Source organism: Pyrus communis, chromosome 2 (assembly GCF_041283825.1).
Source record: "Pyrus communis isolate YQ-2024b chromosome 2, ASM4128382v1, whole genome shotgun sequence".
Taxonomy (NCBI): Eukaryota; Viridiplantae; Streptophyta; class Magnoliopsida; order Rosales; family Rosaceae; genus Pyrus; species Pyrus communis.
In genome coordinates, this window is record NC_142566.1 from 27,803,433 (window position 1) to 27,831,368 (window position 27,936).

At 35.1% G+C, this 27,936-nt stretch overlaps 5 protein-coding genes and 1 long non-coding RNA gene across 8 annotated transcripts; 5 read left to right on the forward strand and 1 right to left on the reverse strand.

The window, feature by feature from the left end:
- Positions 1–296: 296 nt before the first annotated feature.
- On the forward strand, positions 297–1,225 carry LOC148698864 (stellacyanin-like). Its single transcript, XM_088679252.1, has 2 exons — positions 297–438; positions 933–1,225. The coding sequence occupies exons 1-2, from the start codon at positions 297–299 to the stop codon at positions 1,223–1,225; spliced, it is 435 nt and encodes a 144-aa protein (XP_088535378.1).
- Positions 1,226–2,160: 935 nt separating this feature from the next.
- LOC148698865 (uncharacterized) lies at positions 2,161–4,119 on the reverse strand. Its single transcript, XR_015952366.1, has 5 exons — positions 3,970–4,119; positions 3,732–3,875; positions 3,470–3,631; positions 3,295–3,368; positions 2,161–2,346 (listed from the first exon to the last, which is right to left on the reverse strand). It is a non-coding gene; the product is annotated as an uncharacterized LOC148698865 (long non-coding RNA).
- A 1,396-nt stretch (positions 4,120–5,515) lies between these two features.
- On the forward strand, positions 5,516–6,150 carry LOC137746792 (umecyanin-like). The gene is made up of 2 exons (XM_068486798.2): positions 5,516–5,690; positions 5,843–6,150. Exons 1-2 carry the CDS (start codon positions 5,516–5,518, stop codon positions 6,148–6,150), a joined length of 483 nt encoding a protein of 160 aa, XP_068342899.2.
- Positions 6,151–11,856: 5,706 nt separating this feature from the next.
- Positions 11,857–13,779, forward strand: LOC137718326 (vesicle-fusing ATPase-like). Of its 3 annotated transcripts, none has more exons than XM_088690055.1 (3): positions 11,857–12,269; positions 13,278–13,432; positions 13,684–13,779. In XM_088690055.1, exons 1-3 carry the CDS (start codon positions 12,150–12,152, stop codon positions 13,706–13,708), a joined length of 300 nt encoding a protein of 99 aa, XP_088546181.1. In that variant the 5' UTR covers positions 11,857–12,149; the 3' UTR covers positions 13,709–13,779. The 3 variants fall into 3 exon arrangements, 1 of the variants encoding a protein (XP_088546181.1); XR_015960191.1 differs by lacking the exon at positions 11,857–12,269 and adding an exon at positions 12,386–13,194; XR_015960190.1 differs by lacking the exon at positions 11,857–12,269 and adding an exon at positions 12,386–13,034.
- A 4,772-nt stretch (positions 13,780–18,551) lies between these two features.
- On the forward strand, positions 18,552–21,143 carry LOC137748856 (blue copper protein-like). Its single transcript, XM_068489044.2, has 3 exons — positions 18,552–18,853; positions 19,224–19,574; positions 20,550–21,143. Exons 1-3 carry the CDS (start codon positions 18,658–18,660, stop codon positions 20,918–20,920), a joined length of 918 nt encoding a protein of 305 aa, XP_068345145.2. The 5' UTR covers positions 18,552–18,657; the 3' UTR covers positions 20,921–21,143.
- Positions 21,144–25,673: 4,530 nt separating this feature from the next.
- LOC137748260 (blue copper protein-like) lies at positions 25,674–27,546 on the forward strand. Its single transcript, XM_068488386.2, has 3 exons — positions 25,674–25,955; positions 26,129–26,638; positions 26,996–27,546. Exons 1-3 carry the CDS (start codon positions 25,769–25,771, stop codon positions 27,403–27,405), a joined length of 1,107 nt encoding a protein of 368 aa, XP_068344487.2. The 5' UTR covers positions 25,674–25,768; the 3' UTR covers positions 27,406–27,546.
- Positions 27,547–27,936: the final 390 nt, after the last annotated feature.

The window sequence follows — 27,936 nt, forward strand, 5'->3', positions numbered from 1 at the left end:
TCCAAGTTCACCTACCCGTAGATCATAACGTGCCAATTAAACTTCACCAATACAGAGATTGGATTTGCCGGACGATGCCACCCAACCACACAATGCCATGCATATATGAGAGAATATTTATAGATCCGGCCCCTTCTGAACGACCAATTGGCCGGCCGGCCGTCTTCCAGAGGTTTAAGATCGTTTCCCTTATAAATCCGAAATATCATAACTTCCATACAATTGCTAGAACACAAAGACAGAGAACTTGAAAGATGATTAAAATTACTATGAATGATATGCTTCTTGTTGTAGCAATGGCAGCAATTTTTTTACTTAGAGCAGAAGGTAGAGAATTTTTAGTTGGAGACGAGTTGGGTTGGACCATTCCTCTGGGTGGCGATGCCGATTATACTTCATGGGCAGCCAAGTACAGCTTTGTAACTGGCGATGTTATAGGTAAACTTCTCTATATCTTCCAGTTTAGATCTTTCTTTCTTTTTTTTTTCTTTTTTTTTTTTTTTACAAAATTGGCCAAAATGATCATTTTTCAAATCTCAATTGCTTAGTTTTTCAATATGTCGTTAATATTACGTCATCAATCTTTGATTGTTATGTTGTGGATATTTAATAGTACTACGGTCTAGTAATATTTCTCTTCACTTGTAAGTAAGAGGTCTTAGGTTCGATTCTCGCTAAAGACGAATTTGAATCACAATATTGCTAGTCCATTGTGAGACTAAGCCTACCCCCTCCCCCCTTAGAATAGATAATATCATTTGTTAAAAAAAAAAAGTTGCAAAAAAATATTTAATTTTGATTAGTTCAACAATTGAGAATTGGATTCTGATCATTTTAGCTATTTCTCTTCTTTTATTCCGTTGAAAATATATTCACTGAAATTTGGTTAAATTTTGTGATGATGACGATGACATGGTGCGTTCTTTGGGCAGTGTTTGATTTCGCAGTAGGAGAACAGAACTTAGTTTTGGTAACAAAGCAGAATTTCCACAAATGCAACACTAAAGATCCCTTATTTCTAAGGAAGGATACAGTTAAAATCAAATTTGGTGGAAGTAGTACATATTATTTCACCTCCAGCTTGCCCAGGCATTGCAAGAAAGGGCAAAAGGTAGCGGTTCGTGTCCGTGACTCTTCAACCATGTCGTCCACCTCTTCTACTAGTCCAAGTCCAAGTGTTACGGAAGCTCCTCAGGCCCTGCCGCTCGAATTTCTGCCTGTCTAATTAGATGGGGAAAAGAAATTAAATTGTCTGTAACAATAAAGTCCTTGTATTTCCTTGTTGTTAGCCAAGCAAGTATATTTCCTAATTTTCTTTTTGTACCAATTCTATATTATAATTATGGTTACGCCCAAATCTTGGTGATTTTTCTTGGGTTCTATGCAATGCACACAAAACTCTTTATCGTTCTTGCTCCTCTTTCAAATTTCCACCAAACCAAACACAAATATTCTCCATAAAGCAGGGAAGTATTAAGGAGAACTATCAATATCGTTTTAAACCCAACTTTTTTTTGCCTAAAACTACACTTACAAATCTAATTTAATTTGTAAATTTATCTTCATACCCATTTAAGCCAAATACATGGCATGTTGGCAATCCGTCACGCGGGAAAGTAAGAGGAAAACATAGAGAGAACTCAGAGAAGGATGAGTAGTTGGCAATCCATCATGCTGGTTAAGGTGCTTGGTTGATGGGAAAGTGAGAGGAAAATATAGAGAGAAGGATGAGCGCAGTTGGATGAGCGGGAAGAAAGGGGTGACGTCAGAGACGGAAGCTGCCATACAGTCGATAGGGTTGGGATACGATTTTGACGATGTACTTGAAGCCCAAGTACTGTAAGAGACAGCAGCAGCAGTCAAGAATAAACAGTCGGTATATATATGCAATGATCACCATCACTCACCTTCGAACCCAAGAACCAAATGGAATCAGGCTTCCGCACTAACCCACGAGGCTAGGAAGAAGGCCTGTAACGGGTTAGGAAGCAAATAGGCTAGGAAGAAGGCCTGTAATGGGTTAGGAAGCAAAGAGTGTTGGGACAAAAGTGCACATATTTGAGGGACATAGTTTTCAAAGGGGGAAGAAGCTCTTGTTGTTACTTGCTTCTCCTGATGCAGCTCCTCGTGAAGTTTGATGGAGTTTTAGTGGAGTTGACACACCCCGTCCCGAAGGAGGGCATGCTGGCCGTCACGTGAGAGTGACGTAACCATTTACACAGTACGGAAGCTTTAAAGATACAATTTCTAAGATGAAACACCCAAAGGTGAGTCCTAATTTTTGGCCATTCTGTCAGAACACCGTTGAATTTCCTCGTAGTCACCACACCTTTTCAATTCTTGAACCTGGAGGGGCGTAAAACAAAGTTGAGTGGGTCAGCAAAACAAACTTATTCAAAACCTTCTTTTCTTTTTGAATATACTAACCCCTCGCCGTAAAACAAATATAGTTTCCCAGAAAATGAACATATATACGTATGTATAGATATGTCAATCATGCTCCATGATATGCCATTCATGCTCACAATATGCCATTCATGCTCACAATATGCCATTCATGCTTGAGAATAAGCCACAACAGAATCTCATAACCAAATATAAATGCTCAAGCATAATTCACATCAATAACATATAATCTGGCAGTCGGGAGTCACCTAATGTGACATGTACCGCTGCATCTAGAGCTCCAATCTCAACTCAACATCTGAATCTGCACACGAGTCGGAACCACCTAATGTAGTCTGTCCGACAGGACTGGGTGTAATATATACGCTCTAGTGCTACGATCACGTGAAGACTGTGCGAATAATCGCGGGTCACCTACGAGTCGGAACCACCTAATGTAGTCTGTCCGACAAGGCTTGCACCTAACTTGGATCCAAGGCGAGCGTGTGGTGCTGGTGAACATCACGTGAAGGACTGTGCCCTGGCCCTGGGCGGGAGCACTAACACCGGGGGTGCAGATTATGAGCTCTCTAACATCTCAAACTACTACTGAAATACAAACAGGAATACCACTTACCTGGCACTTACCTGTGCGTCCACAGCACCAATACACATATATAAATGTATGCCACTACTAATGCATGTGATGATAGTATTTCAATCGTAGCTTACCTGGGCCTCCTCAGCACCATGCAACAGTATGCATAATTATGGTAATGCACATATTAAAATATGATGCATATATGACAGGATATATAATTCGTATTTCTTTTAAAATACGTTTTCTGGGAAATACGTCAAGCATACGTGTATATATATATATATACCGAAAAATAACTGCCCACTCACTGATCACATCGACGTCTCATAGGTCCCTGAACCTCCCCTAGCTTGGTTACATTCTTCCTCTGTATAATTTTCACCTATACAAAAAGTAACCAAATTGACGTTATTTAACGCACATACACCAAACATTCGTCCATAACTTTCTCATACGTTACTCAATTTGGGTGTATGAATATACCACGGTGATCTACACGACGTCACGAACGCGTGACAATTTTCAGAACTCAATTTGGAGCTCTCACGCGCCCCCACGCGCACTGTTCACGCGCTGCCCACGCGCGCGTCTTCTTCCTCGCGTCGCCGGACTGGTTTCGCCGGAAATAGTGTTTTGCCGGAATTTCTGGGTAAATTTCAAAGTGTCATAACTTCTTCATTTCTTAACCATTTTCGACGTACTATATATCAAAATGAAGGTATTGACGAGACGAACACATCCATACCTGCCTTGACCCCTAACTCGCCGTGGTTTCGCCGGAAAACGCCCCGAAAGCTCCGGCCAACTTTGACCACGATGATCCCGACGTCCAAACTTCTCCAACGAAGTACTCCGAGGCTCCTTGGGACCTCACTAAGACATCTATGAGCTTCAAAATCCCAAAAACAAGCTAGATTAAATTCGCATGAACAGTGTTCAAAACGGATTACCTCGAATCGACGCGAAAACGAAGGATTTCTCACCTGAAAATGGTATGGTTGTACTCGTACGAGCTTCACGAGTCCAAAAATGCCCTTGGTTCCTTCGATCCATCAAGGTTTGGGTGATTTGTGTGTCGTCCGTACGTTTTTTGAAGGAAGAAGAAGAAAGAACGGAGCTTGGGAGAGAGAGAGAGAAATGACAGAAAAGAGACAGAGGGAGAGGAAAACACGGGAGAGTGAGACGGGTGTATGAGTGTGTGTGTGGTCCTACAACACTACACTACACAACACTACACATAAAGTAACGAACTAGGGGTAAAATTGTAATTTCAAATGTACGTTTCGATATTTCCGGGACGGGATGTCACAGGAGTTTCATAGGCTTTATACACTATAAAATCCTTCTAAATCCATCAAATTAAATCCTTAATTTTTAAAAAATACTTTAAAATTAATTCCTAATTGAATACACATAGAGTTTTATGGACTACTTTAAAATTTTGATTAAATACATAAAGATTTTTATGGAGTTTTATGAACTTCTTTAAAATTTTGATTTACCAATGGACTTCCGTGGATTTATTTAAAATCTTGATTGAATACCCTTGAATTAGTAAACTCTTTTAAAATGTTTTAAACTCCTAACTGGATACAAAAAGGCAAGAAACTGAAATTAACGTAATTGACATTTTACAAATTGAATTTAGTTGTTTTGTGATCCAATGCTTAAAAATAAATTAAACTCATGATGTTCGTCACATGTATTAGTCTCAAGTACTTCATCTAGAAAGTCAGTTATTTGTTTAAGAACTAATGCACAAACTTTCTACTTCATCAGGAAAGAATGATTGATCCTGCGACCATAAGGAAACCGAAATACCTCTAAACTTGAAAAGATAACTAAAATCTTACGGTCTTACCTCTTTAAAGAATGAAATAATTATTGGTCCTCGACGCTTCTAAATAGTTATGGTAGGTACATAGCCAGATGCGTAATATTACATATTGTTGAAAGTATAAATGTCATACCGAAAAGAGCACTCTTTTGAAATTGAAACATTTGTTGTATTGTATTGCATTATCATTATAGCATTCGCGACAAGAATCCAACCAGAAATTTAAAGGTTAAGTAATGCTATATAAAACCAAACTTATATCACATTGCTGTTACAATTACTCGTAACCGTTCGTTTTTAGGGTTTCAAGGCCTGCAGGTTTGTCATATAATTATTAAAATGAAAAAGAAAAAAAAAAGCCTATTAAAATCGTACTGTTTGTGTTTAGGAATTATCATCTAAAAATTCTTTTACATAATCGACACATATAGTTAACATCGACCTATCATTACATGAATAATTTATCAATTAATAATCTAGCTGCTCCACACACAGCTAGCAATTGCCGGATGTCACAGCTGATTTATACAATTGATGAAACAACTTATAATATTTGGCTGGTCTATTTCACCCGCATCCTAAAATTCAAGAACTCTCAGCTCTATAAATTCAGACACCATTAAGTTGTTGTAAGGTCAAGAACAATACACAAGGACAACAATATTATAGAAAAGATGGCTAGAACCATGAACATGAACAATGTGATGGTCCTTGCTATAGCAATCGTAGCAATATCCGTAGTGCTACCTACAACAGAAGCTGCATTGTATTCCGTCGGCGACGAGTTGGGTTGGGCTATTCCTCCCCAAGCTGGCTATTATGCTGCCTGGGCTTCCAAGCATAGCTTCTTCGTTAACGATATTCTAGGTGAACTAGTTAATTACCTCTTGGATTTTATACTTCTGAATTTCTTTTTCTTTCTTTTGAATTAATTTGGATGATCTAGCTGCATGGATCATGATTATACTAAAACAAAATAGAATTAGACTAATTATACATATTGTTGTTTGTACATGCAGTATTTAACTTCACTGAAGGAGAAGAAGACTTGGCTATGGTAACCAAGGAAGATTTTGATGCGTGTAACACCTCGAATCCCTTGTTTTATTTCGATGAACCATCAACGCTTAAATTTCTCGCAAGCGACACGTTTTATTTCACGAGCACCTTTGACGGGCACTGCCCCAGAGGGCAAAAGGTAGCTATTTACATTGCTCCGTCTTCAGCCACTCCCCCATGCCCAAGTCCAACTGCTGCTGTTCAGGCTCATGCGACAATCCCCAACAAATTTGTGTCTATGAAGGTCAAGAAAGGCAAAAGATCATGATTTCAATAACCATCCATGAGGTCTTGAAGAGTCATCAACTGTGTACTTGGCTCGTATCGGCTACGATCGAGAACCCCTAATAAAGTTACGATTATGTTTATGTACCCACTCTTTGATAATTTTTCACATGGATAATAAATTTTAGTTTATGCAACGTAGCCACTACTAATATTTGGCTCAAAGATTTCTAGTTTAATTTCTTCCTCTCTTGCATTTGCAGTTTTTACGATAGTAAAAGGAATTCATCAACAAATTAGACGATCAAATTTTAGATCACAGAAGTGTGTCACAAATTATGTGGCAAGGGTGCGAAGTCTACTTATTGCATAACGCTAATACTATTTTTTTTAAAACCACTAAATAACTATTATTTAATCCAACACTTATATGATTTTGGATTTTGGTGATTTTTTTGTAAATATGATTTTTTTAGAGAATATCTAAAAGATGGACGGTTCTATTCCTGGAAAAAAACATTTTGGAGTTGGACCTACAAGGGATCTCTCAAATAAGCTTATTTTTATGTGGACACCTTGTACGACCCATTCCATAATGTTTTCAACAATCCAAATGTCTATCTTTTAATACATCATTCATAAATCATTCTTGCAAAAATCTACATAAATCCAAAGTTGTGTAGACATCCCACAACAGATTTATAGTGACGAAAATAAACAAAGGAATTTTTCTAACATTGCCCCTTTGTCATGAGCAAAGCTGGTGGCCAATGATCTACGCATTGTTCTATTTGAAGCGACATATTATAGGCCTGATTCCGATGTCAGAGCCCAAATCTACATTCCTTGGACCTTGACACCGGCTTTATGCTTCTCAACATGCTCTTCAATATGCTTAGACATCTGTTCCATTTAAATTTAAATTATTTAGTTTTATATTTTATGTCATTGTTTTTCTAGTGTTTGAAATATAATTATAAGAGATTTTGCACCAAAAATATATTTTGTAGAATATATAATATGGTGTTATGGGAAGGTGGGATCGCTGCTGATCGATATCGTTTCATGAATCCTAGGATGCTATAGTCGGTAGCGTGCTATCGATCTTCAATTGGAGAAATTTTTTATTATGATTGGAATATGGATGGTATACCACACGTGTTTTTATATAAGTGATGAAAAATTTTAATTTTTAAATTATTAACTTTTCAGCACACATATTCCACCATTTGTATAATAACACGTGATATACCACCTTTTGTGCCGATCATACTGAAAAAATCTCTCCTTTAGTTGAAGCTGTCACATCCTAAATTGATTTAAGACGTGATTTAAAGGATAAATTAAATTTAACTAATAATAGGTGCTACTATTGAACGGAAACACTTCATTAAACAAAATATAATTTACTTAGTTCATTACAAGGAAAGGAAATAACAACATTCTCTCAACTTGTTTTCTACAACAAAACTCCAAAACTATCTACAAGAAACTTTCTTTTTTTCAAGTCAGACACAAGATTCTGTCTCACCTCCTGTAACAAAATTATTAAGGGGTAATCTAAAAATTCAATTGGGCCAAAGTCTTATGTGATTAATATTTATTGAAAATATGAGTATACCCCTTGGAATTCAATTTTCATTAACTAAAACCGACAATTGTAAAATTTTCTAATAAAAGCCCAATGACTAGGCTTCAACTAAGCAATATCTATAATTAAGTATGACTTGGCAAAATTGGTATTTTTGTATGTCTAAATTACCCCTAATATCATTGACTTTGGGTCTATTACTTGTTATCTACATTTATTATATATTATTTCATTCAATTAAACGTTTTGAAATGTTTATGCAGATTTGGAAAAGAAAAATTTTAGTGTCATGATTTCAACATATTAATAACAAAAGTTACATGATATTAGAGTTTTGATTCCTTATATAGTTGTTTTCACATTTATGTAAAAATGAGCATTTTTTTTTCTTTTCAAATAATTGTAACAGGTAAATTAGTATTTTTCACAAATATACAAATGTTATTTTATTCAAAATTACCAATATTTTACATATATAAAATAAAAATATAAGTTTCAGGTAAAATAATACATGCAAAATAATTTACCTACAAAATAAATAAATAAATACTATTTTATTCAAAAGTTAATTAAGCTTTTTGCATACACATATATATAATAATATCAAAACGTGCCTAACATATGTAATAATACATGCAAAATAATTTACCTACATAATAAATGAATGTTGATTGATTGCAAAAAACACATAATAATAACAAATGTGCCTAGTATATGTAATAATACATGCAAAATTATTTACCTACAAAATAAAAGGATGTTTTTAGCCAATTGATTCAAAGTTAACTAATTACCTATATTCTACTTAAAAATATAGGTAATTTATTTCACATAGATATAATAATGATAATAACAAAATGTGTCTTATGTATACATGCAAAATAATTTACCTATAATGATTGTCAAACAAATATAAGAAATGGAACAGATGATGGTAAGACAAGTATAAAGTAGATACTTTTGTAATTTACCTACAAAATAAATGAATGTTGATTGATTGCAAACAACACATAATAACAACAAATGTGCCTAGTATATGTAATAATACATGCAAAATTATTTACCTACAAAATAAAAGGATGTTTTTAGCCAATTGATTCAAAGTTAATTAATTACCTATATTCTACTTAAAAATATAGGTAAAATATTTCACACAGATATAATAATATCGAAATGTGCCTAATGTATACATGCAAAATAATTTACCTACAATGATTGTCAAACAAATATAAGAAATGGAACAGATGATGGCAAGACAAGGATAAAGTAGATACTTTTGTAATAATAAAGCACTTATTTGCCATAATTATGGTGAATAATTAAATTCACCAACATAATTAGGGTGTTGTGGCACAATTGTAAATATTTTGAAAATAATAGCTATTTATTTGTTTACATGACAATTTATTTCAAATTTGGGTTTTATTTGGATGTATAAAACGAGATGGGTTTTTGTCAAGAAAATAAGTGTTGCATGGGCTTATATTTAAAGAACTCTAATATTTATACATAATATTTTATGAGTAGTATATAATGCAAGAATGTACTTTAATTCCACCTAACCTGTTAATCTATATATTAAAACAAACAAACATACATGTCTCATACCATACATTTTACCACTGTAGTCTCAAATTTTTTTAGTATATAATATAACCTCTGCAAAACCTCCAAATTCATAAACACCCTTGCTCTTTAATTCATTGATCTTTGGCCCAGATCACCCAAATCGACAAATTTATCCAGTTAATATCCTATTCTAATGTACACACCAAACTCGCCTGGAACTGATTTCACAATCAATAAATTCAACTATACAAAAACTAATTTTCACATATTTCTATAACCCAAATATAACTCCTTTACTTCTTGACAAATGATAACAATCATGCTAACATAAAATTTAACACGTGTAAGATATCATATTTAAGCCAGCAGCTTAGGATTTTAGTGTCATTCCGTCTATGGTTGGTGAAGAACGAAACTTCTACTCTTTCTTGTTTGCCTTCAATTGATGAAATTAGAAATGTTGTTTTTTCAAATTTTCATGGAACCTTCAAGTGCTCCGAGACCTGATGGTTTCCCTTGTTTTTTTTCTATTAGTCAATGTTGGGATATTGTTAATTAGATTGGATACTATTGCTTGTGTACAAGATTTCTTAAATAATTTTTTTTTTCTTTTTACTTTTTAGGCAGAACTCAGGTTTGAAATTGGAATGAGTAACTTGATTCACCAGGAAGGTGGCCTTAATCTTCATGATTTAGCTATTTTGAACTCGATGGTTTTGCTCAATATTGGTTGTGATGCTTTACAATATTCTTCTTTGTGGGGTTCCTTGCCGGTAAGCATTTTCTTCTTGCGCCTTGCAAAAAACAAGATGTCTATTTGTGGTCATTTATGTGGCATGGTTTGAAGTGTGTTTTTCCTATTTTGAATAGCAATAGTCATTGGTTTATTGGAGATGAAGGTTAGTTTCTTTTTGATGTGGTAAAGGGTTGGGTGAGCCGATTATTTGCCCTTCATTATCTCTACTCATTTCTCCTGTAGCTTTCTCTCGGGTTCCAAATGTTATTCAAGCTCAGAGTTGGTCTTTGCTGGATTATATGGATTTATTCCCGCCTATGGCAAATGATTTTCATCGAATGACTATTCATCTATTGTATTTTCATGTAAATAGGGGCAAGAAAGTTCTACGGAAAAATGGCAGTTCGATTCGATATTGTTTAATAGGGAGTTAGAATACAGGTGTAGGCTAAGTAAATTAATGGACAATCCAGGGTTGAGCCCTAGGATTTGATGGAGGACTTAAAAAGCCACCTAAGATGCTTTACGCCCAATCATTCTGGATAACTCTTGCATCCTCTATATTACTGCAACTCGCCTAAATCATCACTTGTCAGGACTAGTCAGATTGAGTTCCTTGGCTTGGACAGGACATTTAGTTCATGTCGCTAATCCCATACTGAAAATTTCGCATCATCCTTTGCCCTTGACAACGACTGATGACAAATTCATTTAGGAGTCATCACCTTCTAGGAAATTTTCCTTTTCTTCTAGTTGTGATCTAATTCGAATAAGACATAGTAGCTGTGCTAGGACACAAATTATTTGGTGGTATTCATTCTGCTTTGTCTATCTATTTTGGATTGTCGTCTTGTTCATGATAAACTTCCCACTGAGGTTACATACAACGACATGATATTTCTTTGGCTTTTATTTATTGCCTTTGTCATGTTTTTGAGGAATCTACTACTCATCTTTTTTTAAGCCGTCAGTTTTCTTAGCAACTTGGAAGTGGTTAGCATGCCAATTTTGTAAATCTTTATCTTTTTTAGATTCTTTGGCTATTTTTGGGATGCTTTTATGTGTAAGCTCTTTTCTTGTCAATTGCACAATCTTTGAGTCTTTGCGGTCTTTTTACGATTTCGGCTATTTGGAAAGCTTTATTTTTCAGGGATGTTCAATCTTTTTCCATCATCTTTGCATGTCTATCATTTCTGGTCGCATTCATAGTAGGATTACTCCCAGTGTTTAGATACTTGTGTCATTTCTTCTCTAGATTCGGCATATTCCTCACAAGGTCCCTAGCATTCATCTCGTGCTATGGTCCCCTCCTCGATATCCTTGGATAAACATATGGATGGTTTGTCTAAAAGAAATCGTAATATTAGCCATCACAATTCTCTCTTCATAGAACTTTATGCAATAACACTACAAGAAAAATGGCCTATGAATACAAAATTGAGGACACAATTAATTATTTTGTGGGTAACTAACCAATTTTACACACAAAAAAATTGTATTTGTTTCCTTTGTATAAAGGCACTAATTAATGTGCCCATTCTTCTACAAATTTGGCACAAATATTTTTTCAAGACATCATTATAAAAATAATGGACTCAAATTATCATTGGTGCCAACATTTTACTTCTAAAGACACAATTATTTATTTTTTTATTATTTTTCAAATACTTATGGCCCACATATACCCCACTTTCTCTGCCTTACTGTCTCTCTCAGTTAACCCACCCACACGCCACACCCCACTTCCCTCTCTCTCCCTTTAACCCCTCCCTCTGTCTCTCTACACAAATTCTCTCTACCTCAACCAAACAAAATCTATGCATCTCTCTCTACCACTCTCACTTCTCTCATATCTGAGATTTTCTCTCATTTTTTTCTTGGAAAAACACCTGTGCATCAGATTTGAGAAACACCAACGCCTCCGGATCTCTCTCTATCTCAATCGATCCGTCTCTCCCTCTCGTTGCATCTCACGCTCAGATCCCAACTGTCTGTCGTTTGAGAAAGAACTTGAAGAAATGCAAGAGAAGCTTCAGGCAACGAGGCTTTAGAAGGAGAAACCGAGAAGCTCCTTAAGAAGGAGGAGATCTTGAAGTTCAAGAAGGAAAAGCTCCAAACAAAGGGCCAAGAGCAAGACAAGCTTCAGATGGAGTTGAAGAAGCTGCAGGACTTCAAACTCGTCGAGTCGGTTAAGTTTGAGATCGGATCTAAGATTCTGAGGAAGCACCATCGTCTTCACTGTTCCTCAGATCAATGCCATAAAGAGGTAGTTGTTTTATACTTTTCCTAATTCGCAGTCAAGTTTTCCTTTTTTTTGTGTACTTTTTCAAATTTATCCTAATTTTTTGGGATTCCACAGTATTTGGAGGCAAAGGAGTTTAGATGGTTTAGGGGTTCGTTTTTGACCTTTGATACCTTGTGATCGATCAACTGGAATTTCAAAATTGGATAGTCTGTATTTTTGTTAGCTAGCTGTAGAGTTGTATGATAAGCTTGGAGGTGTTTGAGCTCATCTCAGTTAAATTTATACTTAATTATGTCCTATAATTTTTTAAGTTTTGAAAACCTGAGAGAAACAGAGTTCATTACCCTGTGGTTTTTCACGTGGGATGTAACCCTACCTCTATACTTCTGCAATTTTAAAACATTATCTTATATATGACTTTAAAGTTTTTGTTAATTAATTCTTTTTAATCAAATAGTATTTGCATTAGTTTCCTTTCCATATTTCTAGTGTTGTAGAATTTTTAGTTTGTGTGTAATGTTTGAATTGATTGTATTAAAATTGGTTGTCATTTTTTCTTTCTTTTGTATTACAGTGCAACAAAGACATAATCTAATCTATAAAGTTGTTTGCTTACATTCTTTGATCAGGAGCTGCTAATCAGTTATTAACACAACTTTATATTGTTGGGTATTTAAGGACTTATCAGTGTCGTGATCATCAGTACCTATATGGCTATCTAGCTTGTGGCCTTGTTGGTCTCTCTATCGGTATGGCTATCAGCATTGTCGATGATGTCGGTGTTAGGTAATATCTCTCTTTCTCTTGGAAAGGATTGACCTTACTCTTGCTAAGGGTGTAGATATCATATCTCTTCAATTGTTTCTTAATTTATTTTTTGCACTTGCTCCTTTGATCAATTATTTAGCTACATATATCAGAGTCATGATATGATGGGCATTTTCAGGTGAACATTTTCAGTATTATTTTAGATAGTATACAATACCAAATAATATATTGAAATTTGATATTCTGAACTGAATTCGTCAGATTGTAAATCAGCATGAAGCTACAAGTAGCAACATTGTCAGGCACAAGGAGTTTAATCTTCAAACACTTGGAATTGGTGGCTTAGGTGCTGAGTTTGCAGATATATTTCGAAGAGCTTTTGTATCCCATGTTTTCCCTCCTCACGTGACAAATAAGTAAGATAACTGATTCTTCTAGTTGCGCTGATATCTTTTTGGTATAACTTTATACCACACTCCTTTTTGGAAAGACATTGAACCATGTCGAATCATGATTTAACACATCATTTTGATGCTAGTACATTATTTTAACAAAGCTATTTGAGCATCTCTGAATGATTTTGGATATGCAACTTATCCTTAGAGATAAGTTAGCTATTATCTGCATTGGTGATTGATGAGATTGCTGTTTTTGTGAACTGTGCTAGATTGTTAATGGCCCTGAAGTTTTGATCAAGTTGGTGAAACTAAGAAAAATGTTAGGAATCTATTTGCTGATGCTGAGAATGATCAAAGGGCTCGCGGTAAGGAAAATATATACGTGTCAAGTACACTTAGGCTGGTTTTTCAATAATTTCTAATCTCATTATGTCCTTAATTCCCTTGGAGACCAGAGTGGTTTGCATGCGATAATCTTTGATGAAATGGATGCTATTTGCAAGGTATAAATATTTCTTAGTCTATGCTTTTTACTAAGATTCTTATTCAACTACGATTTATTTTCAATTCAGAAAAAGTTGTGGGCTCTCGGTTTAAGCAAGAAAGGAATGTGGTTTAAGGGAGCTTCATTGCACGAAGAACTAGGGTCCATCGGCTGCAGTGTTGTGGGGGAGAATAGGATTCTGAAGGACTTGGTTGTAAATAACTGAAATACGTGTATATTGTGGGATTTGTTGTAAATAACTGAAGTACGTGTATATTGTGGGATTTGTTGATTTAAAAGAAAATTCAATTTTTCTACATTAATATTTTTTTTTTTAAGTAGAACCTATTGGGCACGATTTGAAAATTGTGCGCGTATGATCCTGTCACCTGACAATTTGACATGGTTGTCAGAATTAAGACACAAATAGGCTGTTATTTGTGCTGAACTCTTTGAGCACAAATAGTGATATTGTGTGCTATAAGCAATGGTGACACCCATAGAGGGCACAGACATAAAGATAGTAGCTGCACTGTTGCTATTGGTCTATGAGCACAATTGTTGGTGCTTTTTGATCTCAAAAGGCACAGATAATTTATTGTGTGCAGTGCTCATATTTTTTGTAGTGTAATTATTGGTGTAGAATTTTCTTATCATAAGGGTTGGGGTTGTCTTTGGTTAGAAAGTGACTATTCTAATGTTATTTTCGTGTTTCCATTCGAATGATTTTGTTCCTCCTTTGCTTCTTCGTACATAATGATTTACTTGTTTAGCCCACATTCGCGAAATGACTTTTTGTTGTTCTCACATCTTTCAAGAGGAGAATGTTGTTACAGATAGCTTTGCTAACATAGGCTTGTATTCTCCTAAACTGCTTGAAATGTTTCATCCAAATCTAGTTCATTGGCAGAGGTTGCATGCATGAGCGAAGTACCTATTTTAAATTAGGGTGTGACAGAAGCAGTCATTGGTAGTTTTCTACGGAAAGAGATCCTCTCTGGATCTCTTCCTCTAAAGCTCAGGGATCAAGTGATCCAGATCTTTGAAATTCGATCTAACGGTTAAAAATAGAGAAGTTAGTAAAAACTTTTAAAAGCTATAATAATTTTTTATTATTAAATGAAATTTCAAATGATCGAATCACTTGATTCCTGGATTTTGAAGGAAGAAATCCGGAGAGGATCTCTTTCCGTTTTCTACCAATACTCTTCTGCACCAATTCTATCCTTGTCATTGACTAATTGGTGATCAATAATATTAAACTTGTTGTCGCATCATGATGGGTGCATTATTTGACACCTAACAAATGAAGTCAATATTACAGACTATTTAAACGAGGGTAGTTTCATATACATATTTCTTGAGCCCTAGAAGCCGCCTTGTTGGAAAACTTTGGCAAATCATTAAATTAAAGGAATTTTAACGAAAAATTTTTGGTACTGTTCATTTTAATAAAAAATTATATTTTTACATTAAAAAGTCAATCATGATACTATTCACTTTATCCTTTATTTTATTTTTATCGTTAAAACTCAAAATATTCAAGTTATTTTCATTAGTTTTCCTTTAAATTAAAAGGGTGTTCGGTAGGAAGGTTCTGAAGCGTAACATGCCCTGCTCATCTACTGCTCATGAAATGCACATGAGGTTCATAAAATATATGCTCTTCTAGAAGTCTTGTTGTCACGTTCTAAGAAATACGTACTGAATTATTTCCACGTATAGTGTCCTTAAAATGAAAACTTGGAACACAACATTTTAATCGATACATTGGTCTTATGTTTCTTCAATTCATTTTGTGGAAGTGTGCTTAAGTTGATGTTTTCATTGTAAAATTAATAGATAATATAGGGTGCAGCTCAATTTTTTATAAAGATGTGCAAGGTATATGAATTCTCTAGTGTGAGATTTGCACTCTCAACAATTTGTTCACATGTATAGATCATATGGTCATTTAAGCTTAGAACGTTAACAACATATTTAATGTCATGGGAGCACGTTGGTAACGTGACTCTGATATCATGAAAAAAATTAAGATTGTATCATAAAACTAATTATTAATAATATGAAAAGTAGTCAAATTCTTTAAAAACACGTGTAAGGTCCCTTCATACCCCGATGCAGAATTTCAACTTTCTTCACATTCGTCTAATATTAATGTACATAATAAAAAAAATGAATGGAACTAAGCTAGTAAAGCCCTGCAACCGAAGGTTGATTTGGCCAGTTCCTCTAGACTCCACAGCATGTGATGTTGTATATAATTTTCTTATTAAGCTGACAAGTATTTGATAACGACCCATTTGCAAAGATATCTTAATTTGGGTTTAATAATGACTCCTGTTTTCTGCGTCGACTTTCACCTACTCAAGTTTGTCTTTGTGTATCTGGTAGGAAATTACAATATTGAAATTAAGACGATGGTTCCATGTATCTTGACTCTCTTAGGTTTACTATTCATCCCAATGTTTTTGTTTATTTAAACACAACCAACCCACACACACACATATATATACACACACAATAAGGTAGCAAACTTTGAATTTCTTATGATTTATTTATCAATATATTGATATATTATTTCAATGCGGAAATTATTATTTCCTTCATAGATGTAACCGAGATGGTGTACATGTGTTTGTTAGAATGGTCATCATGCAATTTGGATATTTATCGACAATCGATGAGATATATATATATATATATATATATATATATATATATATATATATATATATATATATTCAAATATGATAATAAACAAATAAATGACAACACTGTATGTTGAATAAAAAAGACATATTTAAACAAACGAAGTGAAGTTCGAGGCTTGCATACCGCAAGATCCTTAAAACATAAATTTGCCCTTACTCTATGCTTGTACTTCTGTAGGCATCTGCTTCATCAAAATTCAACGATCTAAACTAGGATTCCAGCACCGGAAAAATTAGTTTTTGACAAATATCTTTGTGGTTCGCTCAGCGAGAAGGTTTGGGTATTTCAGAAGAAGGGATTGGTTTTTTTTTGTGCTCTAAATGCAATGCAAATAGATGTAGATACAATGTACATATACATGTTCACAACAGGTATGAACCTATGGTATGTGTCGTCTGGTAGGCATCTTCTCATAAGGGGTGTGTACTGCTATGATATTCTTTCGTCATCTCATATTTCATTCGAAATGATGAGTTTGTTGGTTTAAAAATTAATTAATTAATTAAATCTAAAATTAATAAAATAATTGTTATTGAGTTTAATTATTAGAGTCCAAGTGCCCCTAATAACCCAAGCTTTATGCTCTCCATAATTCATCTCTCTAATTGTAAGATGGGCCTGATGTTATAAGGTGTGTGAAACTTTTCAAATCAACTAATGTGAGACAAATAAGATAGAAGGAAATTTCCTCTCCAAACTCCACAGCAGTAATATGGGACTAATATGATCTTCATCGTGGAAAGAATAATATGCAATGGTCATGCTCATGAACAAAACAGAAATTTTAGTTTAGATCAATAAATATTTCATATTCGTATATGTATCATTTTTTTTTTTTTACGATACATCAATTAATTTAATTATTTTCTTCAATTAAGACAAATAAAACCAATTTTCCTTTCCAATTAAGGAGATCTCTCAAAAGTGGAACTCTCTATAGATTATTTGCCACCTCATATTTTGGACACAATGTTTAATGTTGGCACGAAAATTAACGTTAAACTGCAAGGTGATAGAGAGTCCATAGAGAGTACCTCTTTCGAGAGAGTCCCCTTGTGAGGATGTGAAGGTAAGAGAGGTCCCTTGTGAGGATGTGAAGGTAAAATAATCTCACATCGGTGAAGGGGAAAACCTTGAGTAGCCCAACCTCTTATAAGCAATTGCAAGGTTTTTCCTTGTACATATATGGGAATCTTTTACCTTTATATCCTCACACCCCTTACCCCTTCTCAAAATTATTTGAGACCTAAAACAAATTGCCCCTTGAATTACATAAAGTTAGTTGCGGCATCAAATTTCTGTTATCATTAAAGCTAAGACAATCTCCATAGTGTCATGGCAAAAATGATGATATCCTTATAAATTTGGTCACATAGAATCGGGGTAGAGCAATCTCCAGGCAAGAACTAGATAATGAAAAGTTCAGAAAGTCTGACTTTTTTATCCTAGCTGGGTTTTAAAACTATATCAAATTATATGCAGGGCAAATAAAGAGGTCTTTTAGAAGATAACTATCTAGATCAAATGGTCAAAAACGCGTTAATTAGGCTGAAGATCGTGGATCATTTCAAGCTCGTTTCTCTTGGCTGCATTATAAAATCAAAAGGATTGCGTAGTAGGGTCTTTTGTACAAATAAATTTATAAAAAATCATGAATAATAAGATTTCATTTATAAATTAGCAAGTTAATTAGTGTTTTATCCTACCATCCCATCTGTATTGGTTTATGCAAAATTAACAAATACAAATGGAGTATATTATTGGTTTGTGTTCTTTTCTTTCAAGACAAATAGCAAATAATCTCACTAAAAGATATAACTAAGGGCATGCAAATACGCCGGCATTTAATTACATCAAACTGGGTCCACGTCAATTGTAAATTGGTCATTAGGTTCTAGACCTCCTTGAATAATTGGTATCAGTATAAAACTGGGGAAATAATCTTGTTATCATTTGTCAAAGTATCAGCAAAGCTTCTCCACAACTTCTTCCTTCTAACCTCTATAAAAGATAAGAGAAAAACAAGGAAAAAAGCAGTTACAAAATGCAAAGAGACAATATGGGAAAAGAACTCTCCATAGCCATTCTAGCCATAGCAGTGGTTGGTCTGCTTCACTCCACAGCAGCAATGGAAACCCATGTGGTTGGAGACAAAATCGGGTGGGTGGTTCCTCCCGGCGGTCAATACGCTTATGCAAGCTGGGCCGCCGTGCCCCATTTCGCCGTTGGTGACCTTCTCGGTACGTTACATATATACTCAAGTTTCATTATGTTTAGTAATTTTAAGCTAAAATGAATGGAAATGCTTTTAGATTCAGCGCTTTCAGATCACAAAAAACTATTCTTACAACAGTTGGCAGAAAGTGTTTAAAATGTTTATGGGTTAAGAAAAGTATTTGAAGTGCTTCTTAACGAAACACATAGCAATTGTTTCTTCGAAAAACATATGACTTGTTTTCTGGAGGAAAAATGACACTTGCATGTATTTTCTTAAAAATATTTGAATCTTTGATATGCTTCTAACAGAAGCACTCGCTTCTGAGTATAAATACGTTTTAAAAAGGAATTTCCAAGTAGGCATGTGTTGAATTTATGTTGTTCATTTTTCAGTGTTCAACTTTACAAACGGTGACCAAGATGTAGCGAGGGTCACAAAGGAAGCTTTCGACAACTGCAATTCGACAGACCCCATAACCCTTGAAACAACCAGTCCGGCCAACTTCACTTTGAACACCACTGGAGAGTACTATTTCATTGGCACCAAGGATAAGCACTGTGAGTTGGGACAAAAGCTGGCCATCAACGTGACCGCCGAACATGGATCACCTGCTCCAAGCCCTGCACCCAGAGGACCAGTGACTTACGTCGTCGGTGATCAATTGGGTTGGCTTGTACCAGGCGATGAACAGGCTTATGCTGCTTGGGCCTATTTCAAGACTTTCATTGTCGGAGACACTCTAGGTAATTATACACTCAGATATCCTCTTTGCATGACGCACGTAAAGCATCAACATGGTAATATTTATAGAAAACTAGATTTTAATCCCTAAATAAGATAAAGTCTAGAAAAATATCTTATACAAGATTAAAAATTAATTTTAGTCCCTAGACTCTATTTAATGCCAGCATATGTATTCAATGTTTCTTTTTTTATTTATAATTTTATATATTTAAATTTTATGAAAATATTATAAATTTTAATTCTCATTATGGTAGGTATTTTATATAAGAAAATATTTTTGTAAAGATTTTTCGGTACATTTATGTTTTTGCATATTTTCTTATCTGCCACTAATTCATAAAAATATATTTAGGTACGAACATTTCGGTACAATGGGTTAGCATAATATGTTTAGGTACGGACATTTCGGTACGCTAGTTTAGTATAATATATTTAGTTACCAACATTTCGGTACACTAGTTTAGTGTCATATAGTTAGGTACAGAATTTTGGTACACTTATGTTTTTACATATTTTCTTATATGTGACTAATTCACTCTAATATATTTAGGTACGGGCATTTCGGTACACTAATTTAGTAAAATATATTATGATATGGATGTTTAGGTACACTAATTGGAGAAAGTTAAATAAAATTGTATAATAATAAATTTAAAATTTAATGTAATAACATTAAATAAGTTATCTATTAAATATAAAAACTTTGACAAAAAAAAATTCTATTAAATATAAAAACAAAAATATAATATGAAATTGGATTAAGTACACATTAAGGGTCTAAAATCAATAATCAATCTAACACCAGGTTTTTTTTAAATTTTAATCTTCTTGAAGGATTAAAATTCAAAAACCCCTAATATTTATCGTGTATAGACATCTGTTCATAGCCAGACTAATTAAAAACCGATCAAATTCTGTTTCTTACATGTAAATTATTAATTCTTTGACAATGTTTTACTTTCTTGCTTTTGTAGTTTTCCACTTTGTCAATGGAACACAAGACGATGTGGCTTTGGTGACCAAGCCAGCTTATGAAAACTGCACCACAAACAGCACTATCGCCGTTTACACAAATAGTCCAGTGAATATCCTTCTCAACACCAGCGGTGAGCATTTCTTCATATCCACCTATGATCGCCACTGCCTATTGGGCCAAAAGCTAGCCATTAACGTGACATCAAGGACAGCCCAACCACCATCGGGTTCCATAGCACCTTCCTCGCCTACTACTAACGGCACCAGTGGACCAGGAGCTGCTCATGCTCCATTCAGCTCAGCCCCGGCCAGGATTGGCAGCGGCTACTTCACCTTCTTGTTCATTGCCGTGGCAGCTTTCTTCTATTGATCATTAGTCACTAGCTAGCCATGGCTAGCTCATGTTGATATTTGTAATTCCTTTGGAATATGTTCCATACAATTGCAGTACATGCTATGAGGCTGTATTGATTTTATTTGATTTATATTTTATGATTTTGCTTTTGTTTTCACCTTTGGCCTTCGTAATAATCCTGGTTGTATGTACGTTCCCTTACTCTAGTTATATACAAACAACTGCTGCCAATTGCTTATTTTTGTCCACTTGCCCCCTTTTTTTTTTATATATAAAACGATATTCTTATACCCTAATTCAACATGAATACCATACGTCATCGTCATATACATATAAATGAAATATCATCACCAAATTTTTCACTTACAAATATGAAAAAAAATTATCACTGATCCACAATGTTATATTTAGGGTAGTGCTATTCACACACCCTTTTTACCTTCCACATACATTTGGTATTTTTTTTCCATTGATATTCTTAAATTCATTTGATCCAATGGCCAAAAATTGAAAAATGTGTGTGAGAAGTAAAAATAGATATGTAGATAGCACTACCTATATTTATATATCATAAAACTCCAAACTGGATTACAGAAATAGGAAATGGATCCTCGCTGAATCCTTTTCCTAGGGATCCTAAGGATCCCGCGATCGTGATCTTTCATCGTACATCGTGCGGTCGGTTTTCGTTAGGTAATATTTATATTTAATTTTAAATTTTAAATTTTGAAATGATTTATAATTGCATGATGTATGATGTATGATGAACGATCACGATCACAAAATCCCTAAGATTCCTAAAACAAGGATCCGTCGAGTATCCTTTTCCAGAGAAATAAACTTTGCTCCAGGCAACATTCAGTCACTTGGAAAGTTCTTGGAAACAAACGATGGAGTTGGGTTAATCAAAATTATATAAAACAAATAAATAAACCATGGAGTTTGGTAGTTGGAGCAAAGTCTCCTTGCTTAAACTAATCAATTGCAATGAATATAATTCTAAGCACAAGATGATACTTGGGCACTCACTAGAAAGTACTTAAGTTACTGATCATCACACCTATCAAATAAAACTCTCCCCAAACTCTCACTATCTTTCTAACCAAACACACCATTTTTCTCTTTTACTAGTTTCCAAACATGCACCTTCTCTCTCACTAAGAACACAGCTGCTATACGTCCACCAACCACCTCCCTCCCCTTTCTCCTGAAGCCATGGCAACTCTACCCCCAAATTTCACCAACCCACGACAAATCATATCCTTCCTTATCTTTGCTAGTGAAATGAAATCGATCTAGTGTTACAAGTGGTGGATTGTCTAACGATTAGGGTCTTTCTTTTTTAACTCATTCTTCTTAGTATAGAATATCAATTGTAATAAAAAAAAAAAAAAAAACAATTATATAGTCCTTTATAACTTAGAGCAACTCCACAGTGGTGGATTGCTCAGGGGACAGCCCAGAGAAAAGGGTCCGAGGCCCTGTGGATCGGCTCCAGCGTGAAGGAGCCCGAGTGGAGGTGGAGGCCCGAGCTCCGGGCCTATGAAGAATTGCCAGCCCAAGCGCCCGAGTAGATGTGACGCCAGGGCTGACCTCAACCTGGCATCAGGCCTTTTTTTATTTTTTTTTGTCAGGCGCGTGCACCCCACTCGCGCTTGGGGGCACGTTGCCGACACATTTTCAGAAAAATCAGCCCACTTTTTCAGATTCAAATGTTACCGTTGGGAAGCCACGTGGCTTCCCACGGTCCGTTCGATCTCAACGGCTCTTTAACTTGGACCGTTCGATCTCAAAGGTAAAAAAAAATTTTAAAAAATGTTATTTAATATCAACCGTTCGATCTGAGATCGACGGTTGATATTAATCTGCTTTATAAATACAAAAATAAAAGAAAAAATAGTTTTAAAATTAAGAAAAGTTATCGTTGTGACACGTGGCACAATCTGGAGTGTTGGAATTCAAGTTTTTTTTATATCCAACGACAGAGATTAATTAGTTGAATAAAATTTTAAAAAAATTGTAAAAAATTCAGAAAAAAATCTGAAATTTAAAAAAAAAAATTAATTTTACTTTTCTATAAATACCTTCTCATTATCATCTACCTTACGCCACAATTCAAAATTTCTCAACTACTTTCAATCACATTCCTTTCTTTCTTTCTCTCAAATTTAATAATACTTCGGATAATGACACGTGGCGCAACGAGAACAATTAAAAATCTTATCCGAAATTACAATTATAAATATTTTGTATTATTTAATAATACTTCGGATAATGACACATGGTGCAATGAGAACGATTAAAAATTTTATCCAAAATTACAATTAAAATTATTTTGTATTATTTTATAAATAAAAAAAATACTAATATTTTATTGCATATTGCCAGGGCTATTGAAGTGCAACGGTGGAGATGCAAAAGGCGATTATTGTTCATTAAGGGCAGTTACTGTTCACCAGGTGGATTGAATAGTGAATAGCCTAAGGGGAGGGCTCCCACGCTGGAGTTGCTCTTAAGGGAACCCTGCAATATTAGGTAAATAGTTTTGGGAATTGAAGCAGTATATAGTCTTAAAAAAAAACTTTTTCGTCAAAATGGTCTCTAAGATTGGCATAACTCTTTACTTTGACTCATGACTTTGAAAATCGATATAAGTGGTCTCTGAGTTTGTTCACCGTCAATCATTTTGGTTATTTCGTGAAAAAATCTCCATTAAATGGAAAAGCAAGTAGAGAAGTTGATTGGACACAAATACTCTCAATTTAATGGAGATTTTTCACGGTATGATGAAAATGATTGACGACGGACAAACTCAAGGACCACTTCTATCGATTTTCAGTCTCAAGGACCAAAATGAAAAGTTATGTCAATCTCAACGACCATTTTAGCTAAAAAAAACCTCTAAAAAATGAACAAAACCTCAAGAAGCCTATGAGCAAATTAAAGCAGGCCACTTTGCTCCTTTTAAGTAACAAGTTTGATTATTATTCCTGGCTTTTTAACTTTGTATATATTCTGGCTCTGTAGTGCAGTTTCACTAACACTGCAAATATTCTGGCTTTCCGGTAATGTTAAAGTTCTAGCAATGTGGATCAATACCACGGGTTGTCTTTGGTTATTGCAAGTATTCGGAAGGATTGAACAATGGCCATTGATGACTTTCTCCCTCTCTGTTCCTCATCCCACAACGCCTGTGGAGCAAGAGCTGGAGAGAAGGATATTATCATATATATTAGCAACGAGATATGGAAGTATTTTTTATGAAAATCAAAGCGTAAGACTTTGTTTGGTATCTAAGATTGGAATGAAATGAATTAATAACTCCTTAGATAAACAAGTGGATACTTGAGGTGAGTTGTAGGAACGAGGAGAAGAAAACAGTTTATCATTGTAAGTTCGTTTACTTGATCGTTTATTTTAGAATTATTTATGCTTGTTAATAAATCAAATTGTCTAGACGGCTATACCACGCGAACATACATCTTTTCATTCTCTTATTGAGTTAAAAGTTGTATATATAAATATATAACTTTTTTTTTTTTTTTTTTTTTTTGGTGAACTGATTATGAACAAGAAAAACAATCGTGAACCCTAATAAATTAAAATAATCACAGCAAGTGATGTAGTGGAATTGTAGTAGAATTTTAAGTCAAGCTTCTTCATGATCTTCGGTTTGAAGCACGAAGCTGATAAAAACATGAGTGATTCTCTAGTTTAAAATTTTATGAAAACTTATGTTATTTGATTGTAATAAAAAATGGATTGAAATGTCTTTAACCTTTTCCGATCAAACTCAAAATTAGTCATACCCGTCGTCCAACGCCACACTCATCCATCGTATTAAATCATCATTACGTTTATTGACTCAAATTTTTAGTCATAAAAGGAAAACCTAAAAACGTAGGAAGTGTCGCACAACAATAGGCTTTAACGAGTCCACATCGGCCAACTACTGCTACAGTCTAGGTTTGACAATTTCCATCGTTCACATTTCTCCAATTTTCCTTTATATTAAAAAAATTAAACTACTTAATTATTTATTAGGAAATTTCCTTGGAAACTTGTTACGAGTCCTTCCTTTTACCCTTTTTTCTTCGGTAGCTGTCGATTTTTCTCACTTGTTTAAGTTATTAACTATTAGGCCTTTTATGCAGAGGAATTGCTATTTTTTTTTTAAATGAGATCATGTGTGTGTCCACTTCATATTGAACTTCAACGATCCAAATTATTTATTTTGTAAATCTCGTTTCATAAATCATCCTTACAAAAATTCAATTCAAACCAAAACAATTTGCTTATTTAATTATCAAGATAAAATTTCATTGTTTCTTATATAACAAAGTATTCATTAATTTCTTTGAACTCAATTAGATGTCTTAAACATTTCCAATTTGGCTAATACTTTGTAAGGATGATCTATGAAGTGCAACTTGAAAAATAAATTGTTTGGATCATTAAAATTTGATGTAACGTGAACTCCACGACTAATTCCCATTTTATACAATAAAAAAAATTCCCTACCCTTAAAGATTTCCATTAACTATTCTTTCTAGACATATAAGCAATGACTAGTCTAAGCTATCAGACTCTCACGCGGAAATCTGAGTTTCCACAAGTCCCATGTCTCGGCAGACTTGGCATCCAAATCTGAACCGTCCATATTACTCACAGAACATCAGACGTGGCATCCATCCAACGGCCCGAAACAGCCAAAATTAGTGGTCAGCACAAAGCCTTCCTCTATATAAAGGAAGGGATGACAGTCTAAAAACCAAAACCTTTTATTAGTTTTCAGACAGAGGAAAAAAAAAAAGGAGTAGGAAAAAAACTGGGGCGACCTGACCTTCAAAGAACACAAGGGCAATGGCAAGGAACACAAACATGGCGTTTTTCGCAGCCATGGCAGCGGCCGCTTTGCTAATGAGCTCGGCTGCAGCGGCAACTACTTACCAAGTGGGCGATGGGTTGAGTTGGGTTGTCCCTCCCGGTGGTGCCGCAGCTTATGCTACATGGGCTGCCAACAAAACCTTCGTTGTCGGCGACACTCTTGGTATATATAATTTCAACTAAATGAGCGCCTTTTGATAACTATTTTGTTTTTATACACTTAGTTATATGTTTCATACTAATTTCAACTAAATAAGTTTTCGTTTGATGATCATTTTGTTTATGTGAACTTAATTCAATGTTTCGTACTAATTTCTTGAACTTTGTGCTTTGTAGTATTCACATTTACGAGCGGAAGTCATGACGTGGCGGAAGTGACAAAGGCAGCTTTTGATGCTTGCAATGTAACTAGTCCCATTACTTTGGAGACTGCCAGCCCTACAAATATCACTCTTAGTTCTTCAGGGGAGCATTACTACATCTGCACCTTCGCTGGCCATTGCAGTGCCGGTCAGAAATTGTCCATCAATGTGAACGGAGCTTCTTCTCCGGCTCCGGCTCCAAGTACTACTCCTCCTCCTCCACCTTCACCACCGGCCTCTGTTCCAGCACCGGCTCCAAGTACTACCTCTCCTCCCCCTTCACCTTCACCACCGACCTCTGTTCCGGCACCGGCTCCGAGTACTAGTACTCCTACCCCTGCTGCTTCCCCAGCACCAACACCAAGCTCCACAAGAGCACCTGTCAATTGGACCGTTGGCAACAACTCCGGATGGACCGTCCTCCCTCCAGGCTCTTACCAAACTTGGGCTGCTAACAAGACCTTTTTGGTTGGTGACACTCTAGGTAAGCCTCACTTGCGCTAAATATGGTCTTTTTGGGATTGTTTTTCTGGAAAGTATTTATGCCTGAATGCTCTAAGAGTACTCCGGCCTAGAAAGGGTGGTATGTCGTGACGAAGCCACCAACTCTTTTTGAAAAGAAAAAAAAAAAAATCAAACCTCAAAATTGCCCTAAGATATCAAAACATGCACAAATACAAGTCAATTGGTTCGAACAATGTATCCATCCTTATTTTTGAGTTCGATCTCTTGTCACGCAAATCAAAATAGTTCAGATTTTTTGCCTCGTAAACAATTTACGTTTTTTATTTTAAATTAATTAGTCTTTAAGGTGTTGATTCCGTTTTTTTTTATTGTGCAGTGTTCAACTATTTGAACGGAACACACGACGTGGCAGTGGTGACCAAGGCAAACTACGACTCATGCAACACCAACAACAACCTCGCTCTGTTCAGGAACCCACCAACGAGAATCACTCTCAACACCACCGGCGAGAATTTCTTCATCTGCACTTTCACCGGCCACTGTGCCGGAGGCCAAAAGCTTGCCATCAATGTCACCGCCGGCAGCACCACCGCCACTCCTCCAGGCAGCAGTGCCACCCCTCCAGGCTCTAGTGCCACCCCTCCATCTGGAACTCCAACCACCCCAACTACTCCGTCGTCACCGACACCTGAAGGTGGTGCAGCACCACCAAATGCAGCAGCTTCTCTCGGCGCCGCTGGCCTTTCCGCTACCTTTTTGTCCATTGCTCTAGCTTTGTTGTTTTAGATTATTTTCCGGGGCGGTATCTAGTTTTAAATCTTGTGTGATGTGATTCATTCAATTAGACAGCTATAGCGGGATTGTTGTAATACGATATTGATCAGTTTTTTTTTTACATAATAATAAATTTTTGGTTTTGAATTTTGACATTCAGCTATATGATCAATGAAATTATACACAAAAATGAATTCAATTAAATTCTTCAGAGTTTTTTCAACAATTTTTTTCTATAAAATATAAATTTGAGACTCTCCAACAAAGTAAAGATTAAATGCAATAAAGTAGATTGTTTGATTCTTTTAAAATACAAATCAATATATATATATATATGAACCGTCGAAAAACAAAATTTCTACAAAGGTGAATGTTTCTAACAAATTGAACTACAAAGTCAGATATATTATATACTTCGTTTTCAATTTTACCAACTCTTTCAACAACTTAATTTGTTTGGTTTGACACGGTGCCATAGTGCCCCTCATCTTCTTAGATAATTTCTTGCTTTGTCAAAGATATTACGTGCTTAATTTTTGCAAT